Below are 26,917 nucleotides of genomic sequence, written 5' to 3' on the forward strand. Positions count from 1 at the left end.
TTTGAGACTGAAGTAAAAGATAAGTATGGTAGAAAAATGTTAAATGTTCTCCCAGCATAGACAAGAGAGAAAAGGGAACTCCTGTCAGATGGCTTATATGTTCCCAGTAAAGTATGAGATTAAATCTTTTGCTGAGAAGGATAGAGAAAGCACCTATGTGCTTTAAGGAGAAAAGAGAAATTTCTAAGGGGATGCCTGTGAGCAGTGTGCTAGGGAAAATAGGAAGGGAGAAGACTGTAGCATAGTAGGGAGGGCCCAAATGAGTTAGACTGCATTAATGTCTAGTGGAATCAGCTATCATGGTTTTGTGATTCCTGCCAGCAGAGTTTAGCAGCATACCAGAAGGAGCAGAGAAGAAAGATAGTGGGGGCAACCCTAAGGCAGGCTTTAGAAAGGAATAAATGTAAAATAAAAGATCAAGGCTTCAAAAGTTTAAAGAGTGAAGAAGACTATAGAGCTTAACTGTGAAGATGTCCCAAGGGCATCCTACTAGAGCAAAGTGTTGACCTTTGGAGTCAGGAAGAACTGCTTTCCAATCCAGCCTCTTATTCACCTTTGTGAAGTGATCTTCAGCAAGTTATTCAATCTCCCTGAACCTTAGGTAACTCCCTAGGACTTATGTATTAAATTATTATCAGGTTTATTCTGCGGGAATCCCCAATATTCTCTACTTGTCAAGATAGTCATAGAATAGTTTATGCCACAGAGACTATAGCTATGGTTCTTCTCTCTTAAAGATGCAAAAGAAATAAAATCTTGAGATACCGGCAGTTTAACTGTCATTCTGGATGTACTAGTACCTGACATGGTAAGAGTACAACTAGAGGGAAGTACAGCTAAAAAGAGGATATAAAGAATGTATTTCCTGAGAAGTGTCTTAATTTTTATGAAGAAACATTATAAAGAGTAGATTTGAAAGATTTATCCTGGTATTCTGTGAAGACTAAATGGTGGGACTGTATTTCCAGAACTGAGAAGTCAGCATATGTAGTATATGTAGTGAAAATTAATGATGATTTGGGCTGTGATCTCAGCTCAGACATTATTCATATCTATTATAATGCTTGTTATATTGTTAATAATTCACATATACAATAACCTTGAAGATTAAACCCAAAGACAGACTTGATATATGTGAATATCATATGCATATATGTATACAGAGAAAGACAGAAACAGAAAGAGATGAACAAAAGTTTGTGAGAAAAGAAGTTTTCCAGTTTAATAAAGAGTATGTGTAAGGTGGAGTTCAGAAGTAATGTGAGGTATTGAAATTTTAGTAATTGATAAGAAATTATCAAAAACATACCTTGTAATTTTCTTACAACTAAGTATGAGAATGAATTTGAAAAATGGACCAGTAACAGGTAGAGAGGGGTAATTATCTTATTTAGGTATATGTGAGGGGGGGTTGATCCCAAACTTCCATTATACTTGCATACCCAAATCTAAGAAATGTGTTAATTCTTATGTAGAGAGAATTTTAAAACTTTTGTGGGTTTTTTTCAATTAACATTGATTTTCTTGATCTCCTATGTCACCCATTGAAAAGGGAGAAAAAGAGAGGGACCAAAGTCTTATAACAAATGTCTTAATCAAACAAAACAAATTCCTGCATTGACCATGTCCAAAAAATGTATATAAATGTATGTCACATCCTGAATCTTTAGGTTGTCACTTCTCTATTAGGAGGTGGGTAGAGTATGCCCTCTGAAATGGTTGCTTATTGTATTGATCAGCATTCTTAAGTCTTTCAAAGTTATTTTTACAATGTTGGTACTTTATAAATTGTTCTGGTCCTATAGGACATATGTTAAATGAATTGTCCAATCATTTCTGATCCATGCAGCAAGTATTAAGATGTAGCAAGAAAATTATCTAGGCCATTTGGATGTATTTGGCAAAGTGGTGTTATAATTTCCCTGTACTGTGTATTTGGTAGCACTTGGGAGTAATTTAGAAAAATTGTCCAATCTGAAAAGTTGGCATTATTTTTCTTGAGCAAAACTAAACTGCTTATTATAATTGGGAAAGTTATTTTTATTTTCTCATGATGGAATATGCATCAAGCTATGAATGTAGTAGTAAAAGGAACAATTAGAAAAAAAAGAATTATAATAAATTGTATAGGTCATAAATAAATGAGTCTGCAACATACTGGTGGTAAAATGAATGTTTCACTAGAGTTTTCACGAAATGTTTTCATGAAGCCACAGAAGACTGACATATTCAGGAATTTTGTAAAAACAGATTTATTTTTCAATGAATACATTGATAACCCTTACATAAGATGCATAGAGATAAATACTAAATATTAAAAATGTGCATTTTAAAAATCCCCTAAATATCTTGTACAATGAAATATCCACTTACCCACATGTAATTTTACTAATAATTCTATTTTAATTTTTCTTTTTACAAGACCAAGCTTAACAAAATACTTTTGATAAGTACCATAAAAACGTAAAAGACAATGGTCAGGGTTGTTCTTTTTTTACTTTCCCGACATGATTTCATAGTATTAGAGTTGCTTAATTATTCCTTACCTCTCATGAACATTATTTTAGTTCCTATACTTTTCCCCTTTAACAATTTAGCCATTAATGCCCATCTTGAACTTCTTGAACCTTGATTCTAGCTTACATTTTTCATTTTACATAATATCACTTGACCTATTTTCCTCAATTCATCTTGAACTTTATTCCTTTTCCTCTCCCAATTGCTATGCCTTCCTGTCATACTTAATTTAAACCTAGGTCTGTGAAGCTAGTGGGACCTTAAATTCTCTGTTTTTTTTTATCTGTAAAAAAGGTGTGAAGCAGATGGGGGAAACAAAAGTGTGTGCAATTTGAAATGGTGATTATACCAATGATTGATTGTTTGGGGGGTTTTTTCCTCCATTGGTGTATATATTATACTAGTGATCCAAATCATAGCACGTCTTTTTGTCCACACATTTGTAAAATATTAATATTGATTAAAGATATGAATTACATTAAATTCACTTTGCCATGTTTGAGGAGAAATGAAATAAGTATTGAATTCCCATGTTTTCATGTCAGGATGATGCTCAATATAATACTCCCTTTATACATTTTTTTACTTCAAATAAAGTGCAGGAACTTAAAAAAAAAAACATGAAAGTTTATAACTTCATGTCATGCCTCAAGTAAATACATATACAAATCAGAATGTTAAACTAAACCCCAAATTGATGATAAAGCAAGTTGACTGATATGTTTAGAAGACTAAAGAGTAAACCCTTAGTATAGTGATAAGCAAATAATCCAAGTCCAATGTCAATCATGGGTTGCTTGATGATACTTGGTATGATGATGAAGGAATTGCATTGCCTTCATCCCAAAGGGGTTGTGGAGCCTGCTGAAATGATCCTAGTAAGCAAATACTCAGAGAATCTAGAATTTCTTTAGCATAGGGAATCTCCCTATTATCAGTATCCATCAATATGAAATTCAACCCTCTTGATAGAAAACTCACACGGTGCTGCCTAAAGTACAATAAGGTTAAATAGTTTGTCCAGAGTCATACAACTAATAGCTGACAGTTAGGATTGGATCCCAGGTCTTTTTGACCCTGAACACAGCCTTCTACCATGCTTCTTGGAGAGTAATTATAGTGAATGAAGGAATATCTGCAATGTGCACTAGAATAGCAACTGTAATTTGGAGGGATTGTACTTTGTCTTGACACCTCAAATATTCCTTAATTTAACCATTTATTGTCCAGTTGCATGATGTGCTCTTAATGTTTCTCGAAATGTCCCACACAACAATTAGAAGATCCATTCTGGTCGATGATCATGGCATTGTTTGATTAGTAAATTCAGGAGCCCAACTAGGATATGTATGGAGGTCAAACATGGGTACCATCCATGTGAAGATTCCAAGCATAACTACAGCAACACCTACAATATTAATGCCCAGACCAGCTTTAACCTTAAACAAATAAAAATACAAAAGTTAATCTCTTGAAAGATAAACCAACAAGATGATTTGAATATCATTTTATAGTTTTCTGTATTGAGTTTGTGCACAGCCTTGAGGAGAAATGAGTCGCAATTCTGTAAATAAAAGACAGTTTCTTCCTCCAGTGATACAGGATGTTCTAATCTATTCTAAAGAAATCATCACTGAGTTGAAGTGACCTGGAAAGGTTATCTGGGACTAAAGCTAAGTCATTTCTGAGCCTTTCTAAAGAAAGACATTCCACAACCTTTCTTGGTAACTCATCCTAGTGTTTAATAGTTATTTCCATTAGGAAATTCTTATTTTCCTTTTATAACCACATTTATAATAAGTGTTTTGTGGCTTTTGTTAATATATATCATGGGACATAATTTAAAGGCATAGACTATCCAAACCATATTATAAATTGGTTTAATACAACTGGGTTCTATAGTATTTGATAAATGTTATTTGGGGAAGATGGGCTTCAATGTTCCTTTTTCCAGGCTTAATAATACCAATTCCATTGATCTTTTTAAATGATGGTTATATTTTTTAATCTTTATATCATCTTTAAAACTTCTCTAAATTGTTTATTTGGTGCTCTAAGCCAGACATAGTAAGAATGTGATTATTATTATTCAAACTTGCCTTGTAGTTATTATTTGCATCCCTCCCAAATGTCCCCATATATAAAGCTCATTTTTTAAAAAAATGTATTAGAAGTAGTATAGATCAAGGGTCAGCAAATTACTGTGGAAAGCTGTTTTTTTTTTTTACATTCCTTCAACTAAGAATTTTTTCTACATCTTTAAATATAGTTTTAAAATAATAAAAAAAAACATTCAAACATAGTCTGTTGACCTCTGGTGTAGATGGTGATTAAATGACTTTTACATTTGTGGTCCATTATGACACCTATGTCAATGTATGGTATATAAAGATACATAAGATATTTGTTATATTGCACAAGTGCAGACTTTTAAAGTATAAAGCTTTTTTTTTAATGTAAGAGCATTCTATCTTTTGCATTTAACAAATGCAAATATGTACATATTTCCTTTATAATCATTCATTGTTATTGGCCTAGGTGTCTGATTCACTGTGCCAACTCTTAGTGTGTGAGCTTCAAGAGACAAGAAAAATATTCTTTATTTTATTTACTATATCTGAAAGCATGCAGAACATCCTTTAATGAATATAGATTAACAGTATATATCCTTTACTTTTAAAAATTCTCCATTTAAAAAAAAACTTAAATATCATTCTAGCTTCTATCAGCCACTCAGATGATGTATCTAAAACCTAATTTATAAATTCTTTTCCAAATTCCATGAAATCATTGAAAATGTTAAATAGTTTTAAATTTAGGTGTGAGGACTCAAAAAACTAAGCTCCTCTCAGGCCATCACCTTATTTTTTAAATAATCTAGTAGTTTTATCAACTAATAATGGAATTTTTTTTTGGCCTTTTGGAGGGCAATTGGGGTTAAGTAACTTGCCCAAGGTTACACGGCTAGTTTTTTTTTTTTGTGTGTGGGTGTTGTGTCTGAGGCCAGAACTGAACTCTGTTCCTCCTGACTCTGGGGCCAGCTCTTTACTTACTGTGCCACCTAGCCACTCCCTAATAATGGAATATTAATCACATTTTTCCTCCACCCCTGAAGGAGAGAAATAAAAATATCCCACATATAAATCAAGATTTTATTCTTTCTCATCACTTACCATGTCAATGACTTTCAGATGGCCATAGGAAAAGACAATGGCATTGGGTGGATTTGCTATTGGTAAGAGGAATGCAAATGAAGTACATAGTGTAGAAGGTAGCAAAATATAGAGGGGGTTCACATGAATAGCTTCAGCCTATTGAATAAGAAAAATGAAGGGATATGAAAGACATTTCTGAGACAAAACAACAAACAAAAATTAAAATTAATAAATTCACCAGAATAATCTTTCCCGGAAGCAGGTTAAATATATATTTATAAAATAACAAATGTACCTTTTACAGTTACAACTTTAAAAAAAATTAAAAAAAAAAGATTTAATCTGTAGAAAAGTTTCCTTCCTTTTTTCAGTAAGAGTTTGGCCAATTCAAAAATAATTTCCCATAACATTCTCTGTCCCTTTCTAGATCAGGGAGTTGTTTTTTTAGCTTTTTCAGACAATGAGCCACTTGGGCATAGGATACAACTTCTCTTCTTTGTTACTACAAAAAAAATAGACACAGTTGTGCCCTTTTCATGAGACAATATAGCAATATCTCTTTGGATCTTAAAGTTGTTGTTCAGTTCAGTTGTTTCTGATTCTCTGTGACCTCATTTGGAGTTTTCTTGGTAAAGATACTGGAATGGTTTGCCATTTCTTCTCTGGATCACTTTTCAAATGAGGGAACTGAAGCAAAGAGGGTTAAGTGACTTGCCCAGGATCACACAGTTAGTAAGTGTCTCAGGCCAGATTTGAGCTCATAAAGATGAGTCTTCCTGATTCTAGGCCCAAGACTCTATCCACTGTACCATCCAGCTGGCTCATCATAACAGAGATTATTTCAAGTCAGAAACCAAAGTTGAGGTCACTTTCTAATTTATAAATAGAATTTATTCCCAAAAGTTTACCAGTCATTTTTTTTTTACGTTCAGACTACATTTTCCCTTAGAAATAGTGTTTTAAATGGTCATTTGGTTTATTGCACACACCCCTCCCTTCATTAAAAACCTATTTAACTCATTATGTGTATTTTATATTATTATTTTATTGGTAACAAGAACTACTTAATAAATTATTGTTAAATAATTTATTGATAAATTTTATTAAATATTTTCCTATGGAAAAATTCAAATTTTAAATAGGGTCACAAAGCCTGGAAGTAGAAAGTTTTGGTTTCTTCATCTGTATAATGTAGAGATTGAACTATTTATTAATAGCATTCCTACACCTCTGAATCTGGTCATTATTTTTTCTTCTTATCTCCCACCAATGCAGTGTGGAAATAGGGAGAAAGAGAGGTATGAAAATTAAATTCAATTAATCTTTAGTTAATGTCTACTGTATGCAGGGTGCCAGTAACTTGTTGACTATACTTCCATATCATAATAAAGGAATGCAAAATTGCTTTTGCTTTTTTTGGAGGGGAAAGGCAGGGCAATTGGGGTTAAGTTATTTGCCCAAGGTCACACTGCTAGTAAGTGTTAAGTGCCTGAGAACAGATTTGAACTCAGGTCCTCCTGACCCCAGAGCTGGTGCTTTATTCACTGCGCCACCTAGTGGCCCCCTTAATGCAAATTTTAAAATAAGTCATTCCCCAATTGTTCTAAATTGGGGCACAAATGACAGTAGTCCCCCTCCACCATCCAATACTGGTGAAAGCTCCAGGTCATGGCTTCCCCCATTTGTAAGAACAAGTTGTTTGTAAGTCTAATGTACATAAGCCTGGGACTGACTTTAGAAGAATTGTCATGGCAATATATTTACTCATATTATTTTGTTCCCCACATAATTCTCCCCTCCAATTTTGAGAAGAAAATCAATGAAACTATTTTACCCACATAATTTTTCCATGATTTGACATAGCAACATGGCAGCTAGTAGACACTAGTGGGCAGTTTTAAGAATACCAATCAATTTTTACAACTAGAGGAAGAGAACTCCTCATGTAAAATATCTCTTTTCACTGTAACTCACTTGGCACACTAGGAAACATGTGTGAGTGCACTTTGTCCTAGACAAAGGGTTAAGTGAAAGTAAGTTGTACCTAGGTATATATCAGGGAAGAAATAAGGAAGGGCAAGTGAGCATCTCATATCTCTTTCAAGGTATTAACTCTTTCTCTCTTATGCCTTTTTTCCTTGTTTCTTTTCATCTTCCTTTCCTCCTTAGTATCTCCTCTGGACCAGCAGAAAACTTCACTGTTTTCTCTGGACCAAAGGTGCTAAAACTCTAAACACAAAATACATGCTGCTTTCAGTCATCTGTCAATCACTTAGTATTCTCCTTCAGAGAAGGAGGAAGGGAGAGAAAAATGTGGATTAAGGAACATTTGAGCAAGAGATGTTAGTGTTAGATCTAAATTCCAATTAACCTGGTCACTGATTGCTACATAACTTTTAGACTCTGATAAAAGCTCATGAAAAAAACAGGTGTTCCATAATCTCCCCTGCTTCTTGTGGTGGACATGAAAATGAGGATATACAATGAGAAAATAGCAGAGCATTATGTGTTTATATATATATATATGTGTGTGTGTGTGTGTGTGTGTATAAGTATAAGTTGTATATTAAATTACACATGTATAATTTGATAAGTATATAACAATATATTTACATATGTAGTTTAATAAATACATAATATATTTAATCTATATAAATAGTATCATTACTACTTAAGACTAAAGGGTAGATCACCCAGAGTATCTATGAGTACCACAATGGTTTCATACTATGAATTAATGAATGAATGAACTAGTTAAGGAACAAAAGAAAAAAAGCATTTATAAAGGACTTACCATGTACCAACCCCTGCAGTAAGCATTAAATACAGATAAAGAATATGAAGACATACCAGCCCAGGATTCTGGAATCTAATCTTCTAATATGTTGAGAGAAAACATACATGGGAGTAGTAACTAGGGAAGGGCATTTTGGTTCAGAAACTTACAGGGATGATGAATGGAGGCAGAAGAGAGTAGATTGCCATCCATTTCCAGTCGCAATGGCTGCCTGCTTTGAATATAATCTTTTCTCTCACAAGGTCTGTCAAAGTAAACCAAGTACTCACCAATGGTGCTAGTATAGGTAGGAGAAGGGTAATGGTAGCTGGATTGCTGACAACCTCCGTCAAAGAAGTGACAAGCAAGGAAGATATAAGGATGATTGACCAAGCTGGTAATGAGCCCAGAGGTGTTAGTTGTTGGCCAATCCACAAAGATAATCCCGAACGCTACAAAAAAAATTGTTAATATTTAGTCCTTAATACGAATTTCTCTTTACATCCTTAGAAACGTCGTTTTTCTGAAAGACTTACTGTCTATAAAAATAAATCTGTTTTTCCTATTTTGTAGTAACCTCCCAGAACATCTAAATCTGTGGAATAACCATAGTCCTCTGTGATTTGACCCTTTTGGAGGAGAAAAAGGAGAACTCATTGTCTCTTACTCGAATTGCAACAGTACGTTTGATTTTTTGTTTGTTTGTAAAAGAAGTCAATCTGTAGAAGCAGTTTATGGGAGGAGATTTTGGAAGCTACCCCAGACTATGGAAGATTAGGTTAAAAGAAAGCAAAAGGGTAATAAAATTTGAAAAGCCATATAGTGGTAGTGGGTATTGAGGAGTGCTCATAGAGGCTGCTCTGGTCCAATACCAGCACTGTGGAAGTAGAAACATAATTATAATTTGGGATGCCCTCTCTTAGAATCTGCAGTCAATATCAATTTCTTTTGGAAAGGTTGCATAGACAAATTTCCTTCAAACCCTGGTAAAAGGGCTATCTTAGAAACATGTGGACATTTGGTTCTGTCTTTGTATTCTTATACCAAACTAGAATCTCTAAGTCTGGTGAAGAAAGAAGGTAAAACTCAAGAACCCATCCAGTCCCTTAGAGTTTCTCTAGATTGAATGTTCTAGGTCTGTCAAACAGTTAGATTGTATAACTGGATATTAATTGAACCAGGCTCATCTCCACAGTTTAAGAAGTGAAGAAAGTTCACTACATCACATTTAGGATGATATATCAATAACCGGAAAGAACACTAGAGACCATCTAATCCAACCCTCTCATTTCACAAATGAGGAAACTGAGGTCCAGACAAGTTCAGTGACACACCCACACATACAGAGGGACTTTTAGGAATTACTCTTTTTTCTTTTTGTAGGGGCAATTGGGGTTAAGTGACTTGCCCAAGGTCACACGGCTAGTAAGTGTTAAGTGTCTGGGGCCTGATTTGAACTCAGGTCCTCCTGACTCCAGGGCCAATGCTCTGTTCACTGTGCCACCTCTCCATCCTTAGGAATTTCAAAATCCAAATATGAGAATGCAGTGAATTGGTACCCAGAAGCAAATTGCTCCTCAGTATAGACTACAAAGCAATATTTCTTATACCTGTACTAGTGGAAACTTTTCTTCCTGAATGGTCAATATCCTGTTACTCTGTAGAGAAGCTAAAAAGTAACAGTGGAAATCATATTGGCCTTAACTAAGTATTGAGCAATAGAATCAGTATTTTTAAGGAGTTTTAATTTATGCAGAAGGTTAATGATACCATTTCAAACTTGGCTATATAAAATTAACTCCATCATTTTGTACACATTTATTTATTTGGTTAGAGGGATTCCTTTGATATCAGTAAAGGCTCCCTACCTTGAAAACAAACCTGCCTCAAGAGAAGGTCTCTTTTTATGTCTTATTTTCCTATGAACTGGGTATTTTTTTCTATGCTTTCACTATACTAATATTATTTCATGGAGTGAGACTTTTAATCTCAACTGTGTTATTTCCTTTTGTCATGGTGGAACACTGTAAAATAAATGTGTTATGCTTACAGTCTGTAAAAATCCTTGAACTCTGATCTCATCTGTGTTGTGTACCAGGTATGTGGCTATTGAAATCTACATCATGAAAATGACAGGATGACCTTGAATACAGTGGGGAAATATGAGTCTCTCTGTGCTTTTTGTTCTTTCTTTTTTTGGAAAGGCATATTTTGCCCAGAATCTTCTACAAAGTTCATTACCTCACAGCCATCAGCCAGGGCAAACCCACCACCCACAAGAATAGCTATGTCCCAGGGCATGAATGACTGGAATTCTTTCCAAGTAATCAGCGAAGAGTAATCAAAAGCAACTAGAAAAAAAAAGAATTTGACATTAAAATATTGTTTGAAAAATAACCACATGACATGACACTTAAAGGTAACCTTTTTGTCAGCATTGGAAGAAATCATAATAGTTATTGTCCAACAAATATAGAAAGTTCTATTTACAAATAATACTCAGGGGAAAAGGTGATTTGTATTTCTAGAGTAGGGAAAAGGCTTAGATTTTGAGAATGTTGCATAAACCATGCTTAGTCAGGAAGCTGTATTCTAAAAGGTAAAAATGGCATAACTTGGGGAGGGGGGAGTGAAATCCCTTGAGTGTTATTTCTGAAGAAATTCAATATCACCATGCATAATGAAATTCCAAAACTATACTATAGAGTTTGTTATGCAACATTCCAATGGGGATTCTAAGCAAAATGACCTAGCCTCATATGTTCTAAAAGCATTGATGCAGAAATTTAATAGCTAACTAACATCTGTATCTAAGATTCTACTCTCTTTGTATTTTGTACATATCTATTGATGTACATGCTGTCTTCCCCATTCAAATATAAGCTGCTTAAAGGCAGGTACTGTTATTTATTTATTTTTTTTGGTTTATTTGGGGTTTGAGGTTTTTTTTTCTTTCTATTCCCAGAGCTTAGCACAGTATCTATGCATAATAATGGTGAATAATGCTTGTTGGTTGATCTAGGAAATGTTCTTCTCTCTTCTGAATAATGGCAGGAAAAAGATCAGTGCCCACATGTGTCATATTTGCCAGAACTCCAGTTAAAGAAAAAGAACGGAGGGGAAAAACATGTTCTAGTTACAAGTCATCAGATAGAACAATAAGAATGTTTAGAAAGCTTTTGGCATAGAGCATTCATTCATCTACTCTCTGGTCTCTATTGCCTCAGTGCATGAAACACTAGCTTCACTCAGGATAAAGTGTTATGCCAATTTATCCATATATATGGCACAAGTGATAGGCACAGATTTACATTGTAACTAATACTACTTCATTCTGATGAACGAGGAGGATCTCCTGACCAAAGAAGAAGGAACTGGTTGCTGAAACAAATGATAATGCATCTTGGAAGGAAGCAACTCTGTCGTCTCAGACACCAAGGTAAGTAAGGAGGTTGCTCAGAGAAGACGGTGATTGTTAAATTTCATATTTTGAATTACATCCTAGACTTTAGGAGGGATGATTTCAAAACCACCAGAGAAAGGAATTGATCGGATCCCATGGTCAAAAATTCTATGGGAGAAATTGACTCAAGGGGAAAGGAACACTTTAAAGAGAGTGAAATTCTAATGAAACTCAATGATTCCAATATGTCAGAAGCTGAGGGGGTAGGGGAAGGATTATTTAAAGAATCGATTGTAGATGTTCAGGAACGTGAATGAATCATTTATATTTTTAAAAGAAGTGTATAGATGATGGGAACAAGGGTAGCAGAGTGAGGATGAATACAAAGTAGTAGCATAATCATGTGAGAACAAAGTAGTGAAGGTTGAAACCCAAGGAAACCCCCAAAGCTTGGGTATACTAAGGAAAAGAAAAAAAAAAAAGCTAGGATAGGAGCATGACTCAAGATAAATGGGACAATAACAGACAATGGAATGAAAACAAAACTACACTACTCAGATGAGTTGAATGTAAGATAGGGAAATTTAATAGAGATAAATGTAAAGTCCTATGTTTTGGTTCAGATAGCAACTGTGATGTGAGAAATATGAGGAGATAGTTCACATAATGGGAAAATGTCCATAAGGAACATCCATACACTAAGTAGAGATGTGAATTGGTCCAACCATTCTGGATATTAATTAGGGATTTATCAGTAAAAGTGACTTAACTTTTCATATCCTTTGACTAGAGTGCTGGTTCTGTAAGTGGATAGAAAAGAGACTAAAGTGATGTCTCTTTAGAGAAAAGACTAAAAGAGACTAAATAAATGATAAAATTTGTATATTCTTTGCAAATATGGGGTGAGATAGAGGAGTTACAGGTGCCACTGAGATAAGACTAAGAGGGATATGTTAGCTAAGCATTTGAATAAGTTTTAGTTTTGTTTGTGTCCTAGGAAGAAGAAGTAGGAGCAAGGGGTCAGGTGTCAGAGAGGCAGGTTTTAGTTCAGCATTAGGAAAAAAGTTAGATCTATCCAAAATGTGGAATGTGCTCATTTGGGAGGTATTAAATTTCTATTCACTGGAACATTTCCAGTGGATCAGATCAGATCCAGTGGATCAGAAAAAGGACTTAAAAGATCAGAGATGAGGACTGGCCATGGCAGGGATGGGGAACCAGCAGCCTCGAGGCCACATGTGGCCCTCTAGGTCTTCAAGTGCAGCCCTTTGACTGCATCCAAACTTGTGAAGTTTGTGAAGAGGCCACATGTGGCCTCAAGGCTGCTGGTTCCCCACCCCTGGACCAAAGTGTTTGAGACTATATTGGAGGGGCTCTGTCAATACAAGTATAGTGCATTTTGTCAGGAAACGCATCTTCCTTACCAACAACCTCTGGGTATTTACTTCACTGCCCTTGAGAAAGGAGCCACTTTGGTAGCATTTTAAAGCACAGGAAACATCTGTGAGCCTGAGAAAGAAGATATGGCAGTAGCTTTTGGTGGCTCCATCAACCTGATTGGGAACCCTAGACCCAAAGAATTAACTCCAAGATAACTCACTGCATGGGGGTGAATGATGGCCTCTCTTTGGTAAATTAATATTTAACAAGGGATCTAAGGAAGAACTAAGTTAACAAAATCACCATGTCTGCTCTTCCCTAATTACCTGCCATAGCACCAGATGAGTGAAATGTGTTTATTTTTGACCTTGGTAGTTTTGCTCTTCCCTGACTCCCCCATTTACAGTAGATCTGAGTTTTTCCTTCATTCATAACTCTATAAAGTACTCTGGCCAGTGGCCATGAACATGGCTTGCTGGCCACCTTGGATGGCAAAAGGCAAAATGCTTTTGGACTATGCTGCTGATGGAGATGCCTCAAAGCTGAGGTTTTCACTTCCACTGAAGATCCCCTTGTTTATACTAGTCCTAGACTCAACCACTCACACAGCAGATGCCTAAAGTGCACTTTTTGACAATCCATGGCAGTTAGGGAACTACTTATTTGTAAGACTGGAATATCAAGATAAAATTTATATGCAATAACCATCTTAAAAAAAAAGAACACCTTTCAGTGGAGCTGAACTCTGAGTAATCAGTCGATCTCAGATAAGAGATGATGAAATGTATCTCCCTCCCTTTAGTGAAGTGGGGGACTGATGCTTTAGAACTTTGAATATCCTGTCACATGTAGCTACTGTGGAAGCCAGTTTCACTTTACTTCTTTGGTGCAAAGGAGGATTCAAGGGTTCAATATGTATATTGGAAAGGTGGCAAGGGGAAAGAGGATTAATTGATAGAAATGACTGATATGAAAGCAAAGGCATGGAAAACTTTTTTTTTAATATTTGACCAGTATTTGTGCACTTATAAAAATGTTATACCAAAGAGGTTTATGTATATGCATATATATGTACACATACATACATATTTCTAATTTGAAAAAAAAACTGCTTTTTCTCCCTAAATTCCTATGCATGCCCCTCCTCCATATATCTGTAGGTTTTTAGTATTTAAATATTTACCTTGGTTTCTGTTTTTTTAATTTCTTTTTATACACACATATATGTATGTAAATACTATGAAAGACTATTTTTATTCTTTTGAGAAAATGGATTAGATTATCCATAAACATGACACTGATATAACTCAGAATTTAAATAATACTCAACCGATTTCTCCAGTAGGTGTAGTTTTAGTTAATTTCTTGGCTGGAATCAAGAAGAAAAGGAGGCCTACGATTAAGGCAACAGTTGAATCTGTAGCAAAGCCTGAATACCTAAGAGAAAATTATTAATGTATTTATTAATCCAAATGAATTATTCGATAAGTAATTGTGAAGCTATTTGTGACTTACTTTATGAACGCTGCCATAAAAATCATTTGTTTCCCACCAAATCATTTGCATACAAATGGGCACCCCAGATCTCAGAATTACTGCTTAATAGTGTGCCAATTCTTGTTGGAGTCAGGAACACACTGGATTCAAGGGTGGCTTCTGATTCATTGTAGCTTTGTGACTAATGACATGACTTTTAACTTCACAGTCTAAGACAAGTGACCAGCTTGCATCAGTAAAGGGAGTTTCTACACTGAAAGTTCCCTGTACTGAGGAAAGCAATGGTCTAGACAGCCCCTAACTATCAGATCAGTGTGTGAGTGTGAGTGTGTTCTGGAGTACTATGTTAAAGTGAATAACTTTATGGATAACTTGTGGCTCTCTGGGGATGTTGGTATGGAAAGACAGATCTGTAGGAGGAGTATTGGGCAAGCATCTGCCTTCAGTTCTTCGTTATGTCCCCAAATTCCCTTTTTAAATAGTCATTATTTTGATGATCCAGTGATATGTAGCATCACAGGGCAAAATCCATCTTCTAGGTCTGTTTGCTATTCCACACCAAGGGCATTTTGATTCAGTGAATTAGGACCATGATGTATAAACATTGTATTTTAGTGCCTGTGTATAAGGAAAAATAGCTGGATACAAGGGAGAGTGTACAACTGGTGTTCAGTCCAGCAGCTGGAAGCTTGTCTCTGGATTTGTGGGGATGTGGAAAGGTTAAATAATGGGGCCAGCATTCTTAGTTTTGGTTCCGATCTCTTCTCCCATCCTATCCCTTCCATGTAGCTATACCAGCATCAGGGGAGAGTGATTCAGAGCCCTGGTGGAAGGGAAATATGAATGTCACAGTTCATACCCATCCATATTCCACATACCCATCCACTAGGAGAAAAGCAGTTCTCACGTATCCAGTCTGTAGGCAAGCACATTAAGGACAAGTGGTGATAAGCTTATACAGGTGAGTGGGTCCATGTCAAATTTCAATCTTGAATTACATAGCTGAATAGTTTCTCCTTTGAATTATTGCCATCTTTTCTTAATTATGGTGTCAGCAGATTGAAGTTGGAGCAAGTGTAGACAAGGCCTGGCAATCTGTTTTATAACTCTCACCTACCTTCATTCATGCCAGACTCCAGTGTGAACAAAATGTGAATGTTTTCAGAGGCACTGAAAAGAGCCTCTTCTCCAAAGTAGAATTCTAGTTTTATAGGGTCCATAGTTTAATCATTTCAACTGGTGACCGGTTTATTTGCTTTTGGTCTCAATTGGCAATTTCAATGGTATAGAGAGCTCTAATAATTTGGGTATCAAACAGTTTAGTGAGTTAGAAACAGAATTTGAACCAGATATTTCTAACTCCAAGGCTGACATTCTAAGAACTTTACACACTCACTTGCTATTAACTCATAAAAATTCATTTTCCCCCCATAAAAAAGCACTGGATTTGGAGTTAGAAGACATAGATTTAAGTTCAGCTATTACTTAATACTCGTGTGACTCTGGATAAGTAATTTAATCTCCCTCCATCTCAGCTCACTGGTAAAATGAGGGCACAGTTCTAGATGGCCTCTGAGGTTCTTTCTAGCTCTAAATCTGTGACTCTATGAAATACTATTTTGAATAGTATGGTATTGTGGAGATATGACCAACCTTTAAGTCAGGAGGACCTGGGTTGAAGACTTGTCTCTGATACATGTTAACCTAGTGACTAAGAGCAAATTGCATAACTACTTAATGCCCTAGACAACTCTAGAAGACCACAATTTGCCAGTGAAGAGAGTTTACACACTGAGAGTTACCTACACAGATGAAATCATAGGCCCAAAGCATGTACTTGTGTGTGTGTGTGTGTGTGTGTGATAGGGAGGTTGAGGGAAAGAGAGGGAAGAGATATTATTTCACTATCCCATAACATGGCAATCTTCAGTACCTATTTTATCACCTACCTGAAAATCATAATCATCCAGATAAAGCATTTTCTTTTTCACTATAATACATTTTCTAAAACGAGTCTGACTTGCTTGAAAACAAATTCATTTTCTTTACTGGCCGGGCAAAAAGTCATCACAGAGTGAGTCACTCTATTGAAGTCACCAGCATCTACAGCAATTGTCATGCTGGGTTTCTTTTATTTCAGTTGTAATTGCTGGTTCTGTATTTTGCCAAGATAGACTAGGCTTCCCCGTAACCTCATTTTGTTTAATATGAAGTGACACATTACATTCTATCTAGGACCAAACAGATGGGATGGAAACACTAGGAGGTACCCAATAAGACATGGTGTTTGGATTTTGGATAACCTACGAATAGCACCAAACTCCATACAGAGAAGGGTTATGTCATATTTTTATAATATGTTTATATGCATAGATATATATGTATATACAAAGCTACCATTATATTTCCTAGGACTATCATGGTTTATATAAGTGGGGTTGTTTTAATATAGCACAAATAGACATCAAATCCTATGAGATTTGTAGGAATTTTATTTGAGTCACCAAACTAATTTGAGCTCACCTTCATTTACAAATTATTTTGTATTCTTGACATTTTCTCCCTTATGTGTCTCCATCTCATACCATTTTCCTAGGTCAATAGTTTTAACACATGGTTTCAGCAAATAATACCCTGTGGTCCCAATCCAGCCTGCCATTTGTTTTTAAACAGCCTACATATGTGGGCTATTATTTGCCAACCCCTGATATAAGACAAGATCATAATTCTGACACGGAATCAGGGAACTATTTGAATCCCAGCTCCAACACTAACTAGCTATATGGTATTAAGTAAGTTACTTCCTCTCTCTGAGAATTTATTGTCTTCTCTTTAAAATGGGGATCCTGGATCATTAATGTAAAAGGTAAAAAGACTATAGGGGTTTAAATCCTTTAATGTAAAGACAAAGACACTGCAGCCTAGAAATCAAATGATTTGTCTAAGGTCATAAAACTAACTGGCAGAGCAAAGGATCCAGTCTAGATTCTGAATCCAAATCCAACATTTCCACTGTGTCATCCTACCATTAAAAAGAGGAAGAGGAGGAGAGACTGATATTCATAATCAAGGTTTACAAGCACTAGATGTAAATTTTCATTTGATCATCACAACTACCCTGTGTAGATATGCTTAAATGGATTTATGATCTCATTAATGTGGGTATTCTCTTCTATTATGCAAATTATTACCCACCTATGCCTGTCCATTCTGTGTGATATCTATACATGTCACTTAAATCCTGTAAACCTCAGCTTTTTGACTATAAAATGTCATTCTTTGTACCTACGCCACTTAACAACGGTGCCTGGTGCATAGCAGCACTTCAAGAAATACTTGTTGACTTATTGGTAAGTAACCTTGTATTTTGAAGTAATCAATGTGATTTATGCTTTAAGTGAAGTTTAGACTAGGTGATCTGAGATTCCTTTGAACTCTGAGATTCTAGTTCTGCCATAGGAACTAAAAACCACAAAGAGTTTAGCTAAATTCATGCATGTGTATTTCTAATAGGTTATCAAAGTGTCATTAAGAGAAATCGGAGTAGAACTCAGAATATTAGAGCTAGAATGCACCTCAGAGAACCACTATCCCAATATACTCTCATTCTGTAGATGAGTAAGTCTCCTTTATCCAATGTCATACATAGAGTGAGTAATGCAGAGCCAGAACAGGAACCCAGATCCTCCACCTCCATAACCACTTCTTTTCATTATTCAATGTCCTTTTTGATTAGAGATATCAGCACTAACCAAGTGGAGAGAAATTAAGACCGGATTCTGCTCCAGGTTCTTGAGAGAAGAAGTGGTGAGTCAAAAAAGACAATATGACAAAATGTGGCACTTACTGTGAAAAAAGTGAGGACCAGCCAGGAAGAAATCCAGGATCTCGGCTAAACCATAACAGGGCCATTATGATGAAGAGGACCAAGGTTATAATTTCTTGAAACCTATTGATAAAGTCCAATATAATCAATACTTACTTGGCTTAATTGTAACATGTATACACTGCTCCTGAGTTATCATCAGGTTCTGTGGTATTCTTAAAGTTAAAAACACTGAGGGAGAGAGCTTTGTGTTGTTATCCATCAGCCTAGTTAAACTCTAGAATACAAACCCCATTAGGCCACAGACTTTGTTTGAAAGAGCTTTTCTCATGGTGCTTGATAAATAGTCATTGAAATGATCAGGGTCTGAGTATATAAGTCAGCACACTGTCAGTTCACATTTTGGTTAAGATCTATAATTCCATTGGTGTCAGAACTCCTGAGTAGCTACATCCTCTCCCAATGCTGAATGGGAACTTTGCTATAATTATAGTTTCAATGTTTCTCAAAGTGTGGTCCAGGGACTACCTGGGGTTCCCTTTCTGGGGGTGCTTGAGGTAAAAACTATCTTCATAATAATACTAACATGTTTTAATTTCTAATATGGCAGTGGTTGTTAAGTCATTTTCAGTTGTGTCTGATTTTTTGTGACCCTATTTGTGGTTTTCTTGGCAAAGATACTGGAAGAATCTGCCATTTCCTTCTCCAGCTCATTTTATCGATGAGGAAACTTAGGTAGACAGGGTTAAGTAATTTGCCCTAGGGTCACATAGCTGGTGAGTGTCTGAGGCCAGATACGAAGTCAGGAAGATGAATCTTCCTGACTCTAGGCCTGGCTTTCTATCCACTGCTGCTTTCTAATATGGTAAATATCTATGTCTATATATCCATATCTACTGCTATAGACAAATATAGACATATAGATACATAACCCCATGTAAAACAAGAATTTTAAGGGGAAGGATCCTCAGTAACTTTAAAGAATGTAAAGGGATCCTGAGACAAAAAAGTTGGAGAACTATTTTGCTGAATGAGTCACTGAGAGGTTGTGATTTGCCCAAGTCTTCATGATTGTAAGACCATTCTTCCATCCCAGGGCTCCATCCTTAGCTTTGTTCTTTCATGGACTCTGGTATTCTAGTGACGTCTATCACTCCTCAGAATAGTGTTTTAAATTATGTAAAATAAAATACTTCAGATAGAAAGTAAACCAATTATATTGAAATATAGTTTGTTTTAGAAAATTTTGCAGACCCCTGGTTAAGGGGAGTTTTCTATATACCTCTTTTGAGGACATAGAGAAATACATCCGTGCAGGCATACATATGTGAGTTTCTTTTCTTTCCTGCCATATAAGCAATAATACATCTTACCTCATTGGCCCAAGCTTTCGGTATTCGTCCTTAATAACATTAGCACAGGCTTGTTCTTTCACTGTTTTGGTCTTGCCACACTTGCACATTGCTTTTAAACTGGAATTAAAGAATTATGATTTTTTAAAGCACCAAAAAAATGAGTGTAGAGTTTTTTTGCTGTGCCACTCCCATCTGAAAACAACTGACAGCTTTATGAAATAAGACTCAACTCCACTGTTATTGATAGAAGAAAGTCCGTGTCCTCCCCCTCAATCACCTCTCCAATGACCTCTCATCTATTTATAAGTCCCACTTTCAATCCTAGCTCCTCTGTGAAGATTTTTTTTAATGATTTTGTTTGGGCAATGAGCACTATGTTCTATACTTTCTAGTTTTCTAATTAAGTATTTTATTGTGGATTGCTTGTCCCTAATTGTTTGTTTTATACATATGTCTTACCACTGGAGCATGATTGTAAAGTCCTTAAGGGCAGGGATTTCTTTGTAAACTTTTTATTCCCTAGACCATTTTACTTGACATGATACTGTAATGTACCTAGAGGGCGTGATCCATATTTGTTTGATTTATTGTTCCTTAGACAAGACAAGGGAGGGAATAAGCAATTATATAGCACCTATTAAAAGTCAGGCACTGTGCCAAGTGTTTTACAAATATTATCTTATTTGATCTTCACAACAATCCTGCAAAGTAGGTACTGTTATTATCCCCAATTTACAGTTGAGGAAACTGAGGCAAGCAGCAGTTTAAGTGACTAGACTAGAGTCATACAGCTAATAAGTATCTGAGATTGAATTTGATCTATAAGGCATTCTTGACCCTAGACAACAGGGTGGCTTCTCCAGGTTGCTAGGGGGCTTTCTTCTAGGTCCTTCAATACTGTGAAAATACCAATAGAAAGAGATAGAAGAAAGCCCCCTAGCAACCTGGAGGAGCCACCCTGTGGAGGACTTATGGAAGGAAGTGGAGAAAGGTTGTTCAGGATAAATAGATATGAATGACTTGTGATTTGTGTTACTTCAGAGAGTACCCATTTCTACTGAATCACAAATTTATTAAAAGAGTGAAGTTAAATCAGTAATTTATGCATTGTCATATGACAAATACTAATATTACTAGAAAACAAACCATAGACCATTTGAAAAGAGAACTTATGATAAACTTCAGCTCTATAAGAAAAATATAGCTAAAAAAAAACAAGCATCCTTTCTATGAATAATTATCCAAATATGAGACTGAATATGAACCGTGTTGCTTTATTCTGGGGCAAGACAGAGTTAAGTCAAAAACCAGATTGGCTCCCCTGAAAATGAAGGTTAATGCCTTCACAAAGGAACTGATGAAGCAAATGACAATACATCAACCTCTCTATTTAAATAACTTCAGTGGCACTGATGAATGAGACTCCCTTCCCAAATATGTTTGGGTCATTTATAATGGGTGAGTTAACTGTGTTAACAGCCAACCCACTAATCAGAATGTATGGTGCCCTGCCAAAAGAGCAGCTTATCATTTCTGTTTTTCGATCTTTCGCCTCTGGAGGTGAATACCCTGGCGGGCTGAAAAAGGACACTGAAAAATTAGCTTAGGAATGAAATTGTGCAGCATCTAACCAATAGTGGACAGCGAGGGGAACTATTTAAATATGCCACTGATCATGATTTATGGATTTTAATTTATGTACTTCATGGGACATTTTTTATTCCATCACAGTGAACATATTTCAATACATCTGCTCTTTAGATCTTCTGACTTTCTCCTCCTTGCACTACGTTATTTTTAAGTAACAGCAACTGCATTCATATTTTGTAAAGTTGTCGGTTGTCATAACAAATATATGACACTATGGTGGCTCTTAGGTGAGATATATCCACTCCTGATTTGGGATTCTTACTCCATCTACCTCTTAGAACACTACTATGAAATTATCTGGGTTCACCAAAGAACCAGATTTCCAATAGAGTCATTTAGCATGTAGATGTCCTCTCCCTGCTGTTGCTCACCTGCTGATCTCAGTGACACGCTGCACATTTGCTTCCTTGGGGGAGGTTGCTACACACTGTGTACACAATCTGGACAAATACATTTTTAATTTTTCCAACACTATCCCCCACCCTCTGATAGAAACTGGCAGCTCCGGAAAGAACCCAGGAAGGGGAGGAGGGAAAGAAGAATGTCAGCAGGCAGGCAAGCTATGAAAATCTGGGCAAGGGGCTGCCTTGTGCCAAGGCCTTTGTAAACACAACACACCAAACCTGTTCACAGAAAATGTTGCTGCTCAGCAATGGGCAGCACCCTATAATCAAGTTCTTACATTGCTAGTTTAGGGTATCAGGTGGAGTTTTATTGATGAGTCTTGAAATAATTTGAATACAATGCTATTCTCAAAATGAATTTTAAATGTTAATTCACTTAAAAATAATTTATGAAAGTGTGTGATGGTTAATTTTTTTCTTTTGCTAAAAATACATTTACAGCTTAGGTCTTTCTGAAAAAAAGATTCCTCATGATGTATTAAACAGGAATAATTTTGATCCATCTAAGAGTGTTTAAAATTCTCCCTATGTTAAATTCTGTGTATTTGATGTTTTGTTGACTTCCTTTAAAAATTCCCCCCCCCGGAATTATGGAATGGACAGTTCTTTATTGATAAGGCATGGCATCTTGGGAAGCAGTGAGCTCACTGGAAGTGAGGAAGTCTCCAAGCAAAAACTAGGTAATCATTTATTAAGTCTGTTGTTGAAGGGATTCTTGCTCAAATATAAGTTGAGCCAAACAGCCTCTGAGGTCCTTTAAAACCATATCATCCTGTGACTCTTATAATTAGCCATCCTACTTTATCCATAAGTAATATGTACTCATTTCTTTTTCTATTGAAATGATATGCCAAATGGGAGGCTGACATAGCATAAAATATTTCTTACCTAATTTTCCAGAAATGTAATATATGACATTTGATAAATTAAATTCACATACAACAAACAGAATTAAAAATTCTCCTAACTTTTTGAAATGACGCTGTGTCTAGTTTCATAATGTCAAGGCAAAGTAGATATGCAGTCGAACCTCACTATAATAAGTGGTAATGCTGTGAGATTGCTTTATAGAAAATAGAAGAATATAAAAAGGGAATTTGGTTATTTTGATAAAAAAAAATTTCCTAAGATGAGGTCTAAGATTGACTGTACTTAGACCAAAATGCACTTACAATAAATAGTGTTACAGCAAGATTCCTGTATATATTTACATGTGCATATGTTTTGCAAATGATTCATTCACCTTAAGTTATGCAATAAAAGCAAATGTTAACTTACTTGAAACCAAGGAAAAGCCACTGGAGCCAGATCCAGCTCAAGAATAGTAGGATAATTGCAACAGGAAAGGAAAGCAAAAACCAAGATCCAAAATTGATGCACTGACAGTCTGGATAGCGCCTGAGGGGGAGGTGGGGAGAGACATGGGCAAGATTAACATCACAAGAGAAACCAATGTGAAACCTCAAGGATTAATACCAGTAGACAGTTGGTCTACCATTTTCCCCCTCTGTTGCTAGCCAAGGGAGGCCCTCTTGTCTCTTTAGACTATCACTGACAACAGCCAGCCACAAAATTATTGCTATGCCCCAGTAAAATCTGGTTTTTATAGGATTTGATTTGTGTACCTGTACCTAAGATTATGAGAATAGCTCCCATAGTATATGTTTGGAACTGGAGGTGAATGAGTAGAGGAAATAAAAGAGATGAGAGGAAAAATGAGGAGTTACTTACACAGGATGGCTGTCCTTATTAGACAACACACATCTAGTTCAACTTTAGCTACAAACAGATCCTGAGGAGTTTTATTCCTATTATCCATTATAACCTTCTCCATCCTCTTCCTTTCCCTTCACTTTTCCATAGCAGCAATTTCCACTGTCCTATCAAGCAAAAGTCAAACTCTCTCTTTTATTTCTCTCCAGATTACTGGGGAAGGGAACACAGAAATTACATATATATATATATATGTATATATATACATGCCAGTAGATAAATAAAGACATGTGTATATATAGATATATACACATGTCTATGTGTCTATGTATAGATATACACATGCATATGTATATATATACAGCACACATAAACATATCTGTGTATGTATGCATATGTATTTACTCTGTAGTTTTTTAGTCATGTCTGACTCTTTATGTCTCTATTTGGGGTTTTCTTGAAAAAGTTACTGGAGTAGATTTGCTGGTTCCTTCTCCAGCTCATTTTACAGATAAGGAACTGGGGTCAGAAGAGTTAAGTGACTTGCCCAGGATCACACAGGTAGTAAATGTCTGAAACCAGACTTGAAATCAGGAAGATGGGTCTTCCCTGACCCCAAGCCCGGAACTCTATGCATTGTACCACTCACTGCTCCATGCATTTCTATATGTCAACATATACACACACACACACACACACACACACATACAGACATATACAAACACCTATACAGGGATACATCTATGCACATTCATGTATATATACTTATGGATACACACATATATATTCATACATATCAAAATATATGTATACATGCATGCACACATACATAATTTCTGTGTTTCACCAGTAACCTCATAACCATTGCATCAAAGGAAGGGTTCAAAGCAATAAATACAACTTCCTGTTATTGTTCTGTTTTATAGAGCTAGGAAGTCTTTTTCTGAAGACTTTTAATTATAAATTAAAAAGTCATTCACTATAGTTGCATGCATAAATATCTAAAAAACTAAGATTTTATTTACATTCAATATACCTTCATCTCTTGTGGGCTCATCCCTACATGATACAAAGACCTTGAGAGCTAAAGACAAGGAATTAGGAACTCTAGATTTCTACTTTTTCTAGCTGTTTTCTATGTATTTATGAGAAAGTCACTTATGCCTGGAATCAAGACTTCTCATTAAAAAAATAAGTAGAGAAGTCAGGAGCCAAGATAGTGGATTGGAGGCAAACCAGATAAATTCTCTCAACATTTACCTCCAAACAACTTTAAAATAATATTTCAAATCAAATTTTGGAGTGGCAGAACTAACAAAAGGTCAGGGTGAGACATTTTTCCAACCTAAGAAAATGTGGGTCAGCAAGAGAAGTTTTTGAGACCAGGGTGGAATCCTGTTTGGAGACACATGTAGAAGCAGCAACAGTGGCCACAGAAGCCCCTTCAGGAGCTCTGAGTCCAGAGATGGCAATGAAGGTGGTCAGAGAGAGATTACAGGAGACCCTTTGTTGGCACTAGTTACATCTGGCACTGATTGGCAACTCTATTGCCCATATTCAGTTCTGGGTTACAGCTCCATGATAGAGAAGAGTGCTGGGGATCAGTCACAAGGGAGCAGAGGCCCTAGTCACAGTTCCAAGGCAGAGAGGCTAGCACTTGTAACTACAGGGGACCAGAGGTCCTTCCTGAGTAAAGACTAGAATGAAGATCAGGAAAGCAGTGATCATACTTCTCCAAGATTCACATCACATTGGAAGCACCAAAAACTTGCAGACCCCCATAACTAACTCTGAAAACAGCAGCATTAAAAGGTCTGAAGCTTGGCACAGTGCCTCCCAAACTCAGGTGAGCAGATCCCTTTAACATAAAGTTCATAGTGAAGAAATGGGCTGAGAAAATGAGCAAACAAAAACAACAAAAGAACTTGACCATAAAAAGCTGGCAGGAAAGACCAAGACATAAACTCAGAAGAAGACAACAATGCAAAAAAAAAAAATGGCTACAAAAAAATCTCACAGAAAAATGCTCATTGGACCTAAACCCAACAGCAATTCCTGGAAGAGTTAAAGGAAGAGATGAGCGGCTGGAGAAAAATTGGGAAAAGAAATGAGAGTGATGCAAATTATAAAAAGATAATTAACAGCTTGGTAAAAGAGGAAAAAAATACTGAAGAAAATAAGCACCTAAAAAACAGAATTGACCTAATGGTAAAAGAAACCCCAAAAATTCACTAAAGAAAAAGCTCCAGGGCAGCTAGGTGGTGCAGTGAGTATAGCACTGGCCCTGAAGTCAGTAGAACGTGAATTCAAATCCAGCCTCAGACACTTAACACAAAAACTAGCCATATGACCTTGAGCAAGTCTCTCAACCCCAATTGCCCTCCAAAAAGCAAAAAAAAAAAAAGCTCCTTAAAAAAACAAAATTGGCAAATGGGAAGAGTTATAATATCTCACTAAAGAAAATAACTCATCAAAGATCAGAACTGGACAAGTGGAAGCTAATGATTCCATGAGACATCAAGAAACAATAAAACAAAGGAAAAAATAACAATAGTGAAATATTTCGTTAGAAAAACAATTGACCTTGAAAATAAAGGAGAGATCATTTAAGAATTATTGGATTTCCTGAAAGCCAGGATCAAAGAAAGAGCCTAGATATCATATTTCATATTTCAAAAAATTTCCATGATAAAATAAAAATTGAAAGAATCTACTGATCACCCCCTGATAGAGATCCTCAAATGAAAACTCATAGGAATATTGTGGTAAAATTCCTGAGATCCCAGGTCAAAAAGAAACTATTGTGAGTATCCAGAAAGAAACAATTCATATATTTGTGGAGCTACAGTCAAATCACAAAATATTTAGTGGCTTCTACATTAAAGGAGCAGAGAGCTTAAAATATGATATTCTGGAAGACAAAGTAGCTAAGGTTACAGCCAAATATAACCTAGCCAGAAAAACTTAGTATAATTCTTGGGGGGGGGGATTGAATATTTAATGAAATAGAGGGCTTCCAAGCATGCCTAATGAAAGGACTAAAGTTGGATAGAAAATGTGATCATTAAACATAAAACTCAAGAGAAGCATAAAAAGGTAAACATAAAAGAGTAATCATAAGGATCTCATTGTTAGGACAGTTAAAAGACTTTACATAGACAGGAGACATGGCTGTGAGTCAATTATATTGGAATGATCTCCAAAAAAATGAAGGAATGAGAAAGAGGGATGTACTAGAAGA

At 35.9% G+C, this 26,917-nt stretch overlaps 1 protein-coding gene across 1 annotated transcript in view; it reads right to left on the reverse strand.

The window, feature by feature from the left end:
- Window positions 1–2,741: 2,741 nt before the first annotated feature.
- Window positions 2,742–26,917, reverse strand: part of SLC13A1 (solute carrier family 13 member 1) — an 89,554-nt gene continuing 65,378 nt past the window's right edge. The window contains exons 8-15 of the mRNA XM_069087110.1: window positions 23,242–23,361; window positions 19,928–20,026; window positions 18,576–18,677; window positions 14,562–14,668; window positions 10,690–10,799; window positions 8,739–8,900; window positions 5,691–5,828; window positions 2,742–3,956 (exon numbers count right to left, since the gene is read on the reverse strand). Of these exons, the coding sequence (XP_068943211.1) occupies window positions 3,819–3,956; window positions 5,691–5,828; window positions 8,739–8,900; window positions 10,690–10,799; window positions 14,562–14,668; window positions 18,576–18,677; window positions 19,928–20,026; window positions 23,242–23,361 (976 nt within the window). The 3' untranslated portion in view covers window positions 2,742–3,818. The remainder of the gene's footprint in view (window positions 3,957–5,690; window positions 5,829–8,738; window positions 8,901–10,689; window positions 10,800–14,561; window positions 14,669–18,575; window positions 18,678–19,927; window positions 20,027–23,241; window positions 23,362–26,917) is intronic.

This window comes from Petaurus breviceps, unplaced genomic scaffold (assembly GCF_028583685.1).
Source record: "Petaurus breviceps papuanus isolate PSGF00001 unplaced genomic scaffold, PetGlider_PUasm1.0 181, whole genome shotgun sequence".
NCBI lineage: Eukaryota > Metazoa > Chordata > Mammalia > Diprotodontia > Petauridae > Petaurus > Petaurus breviceps.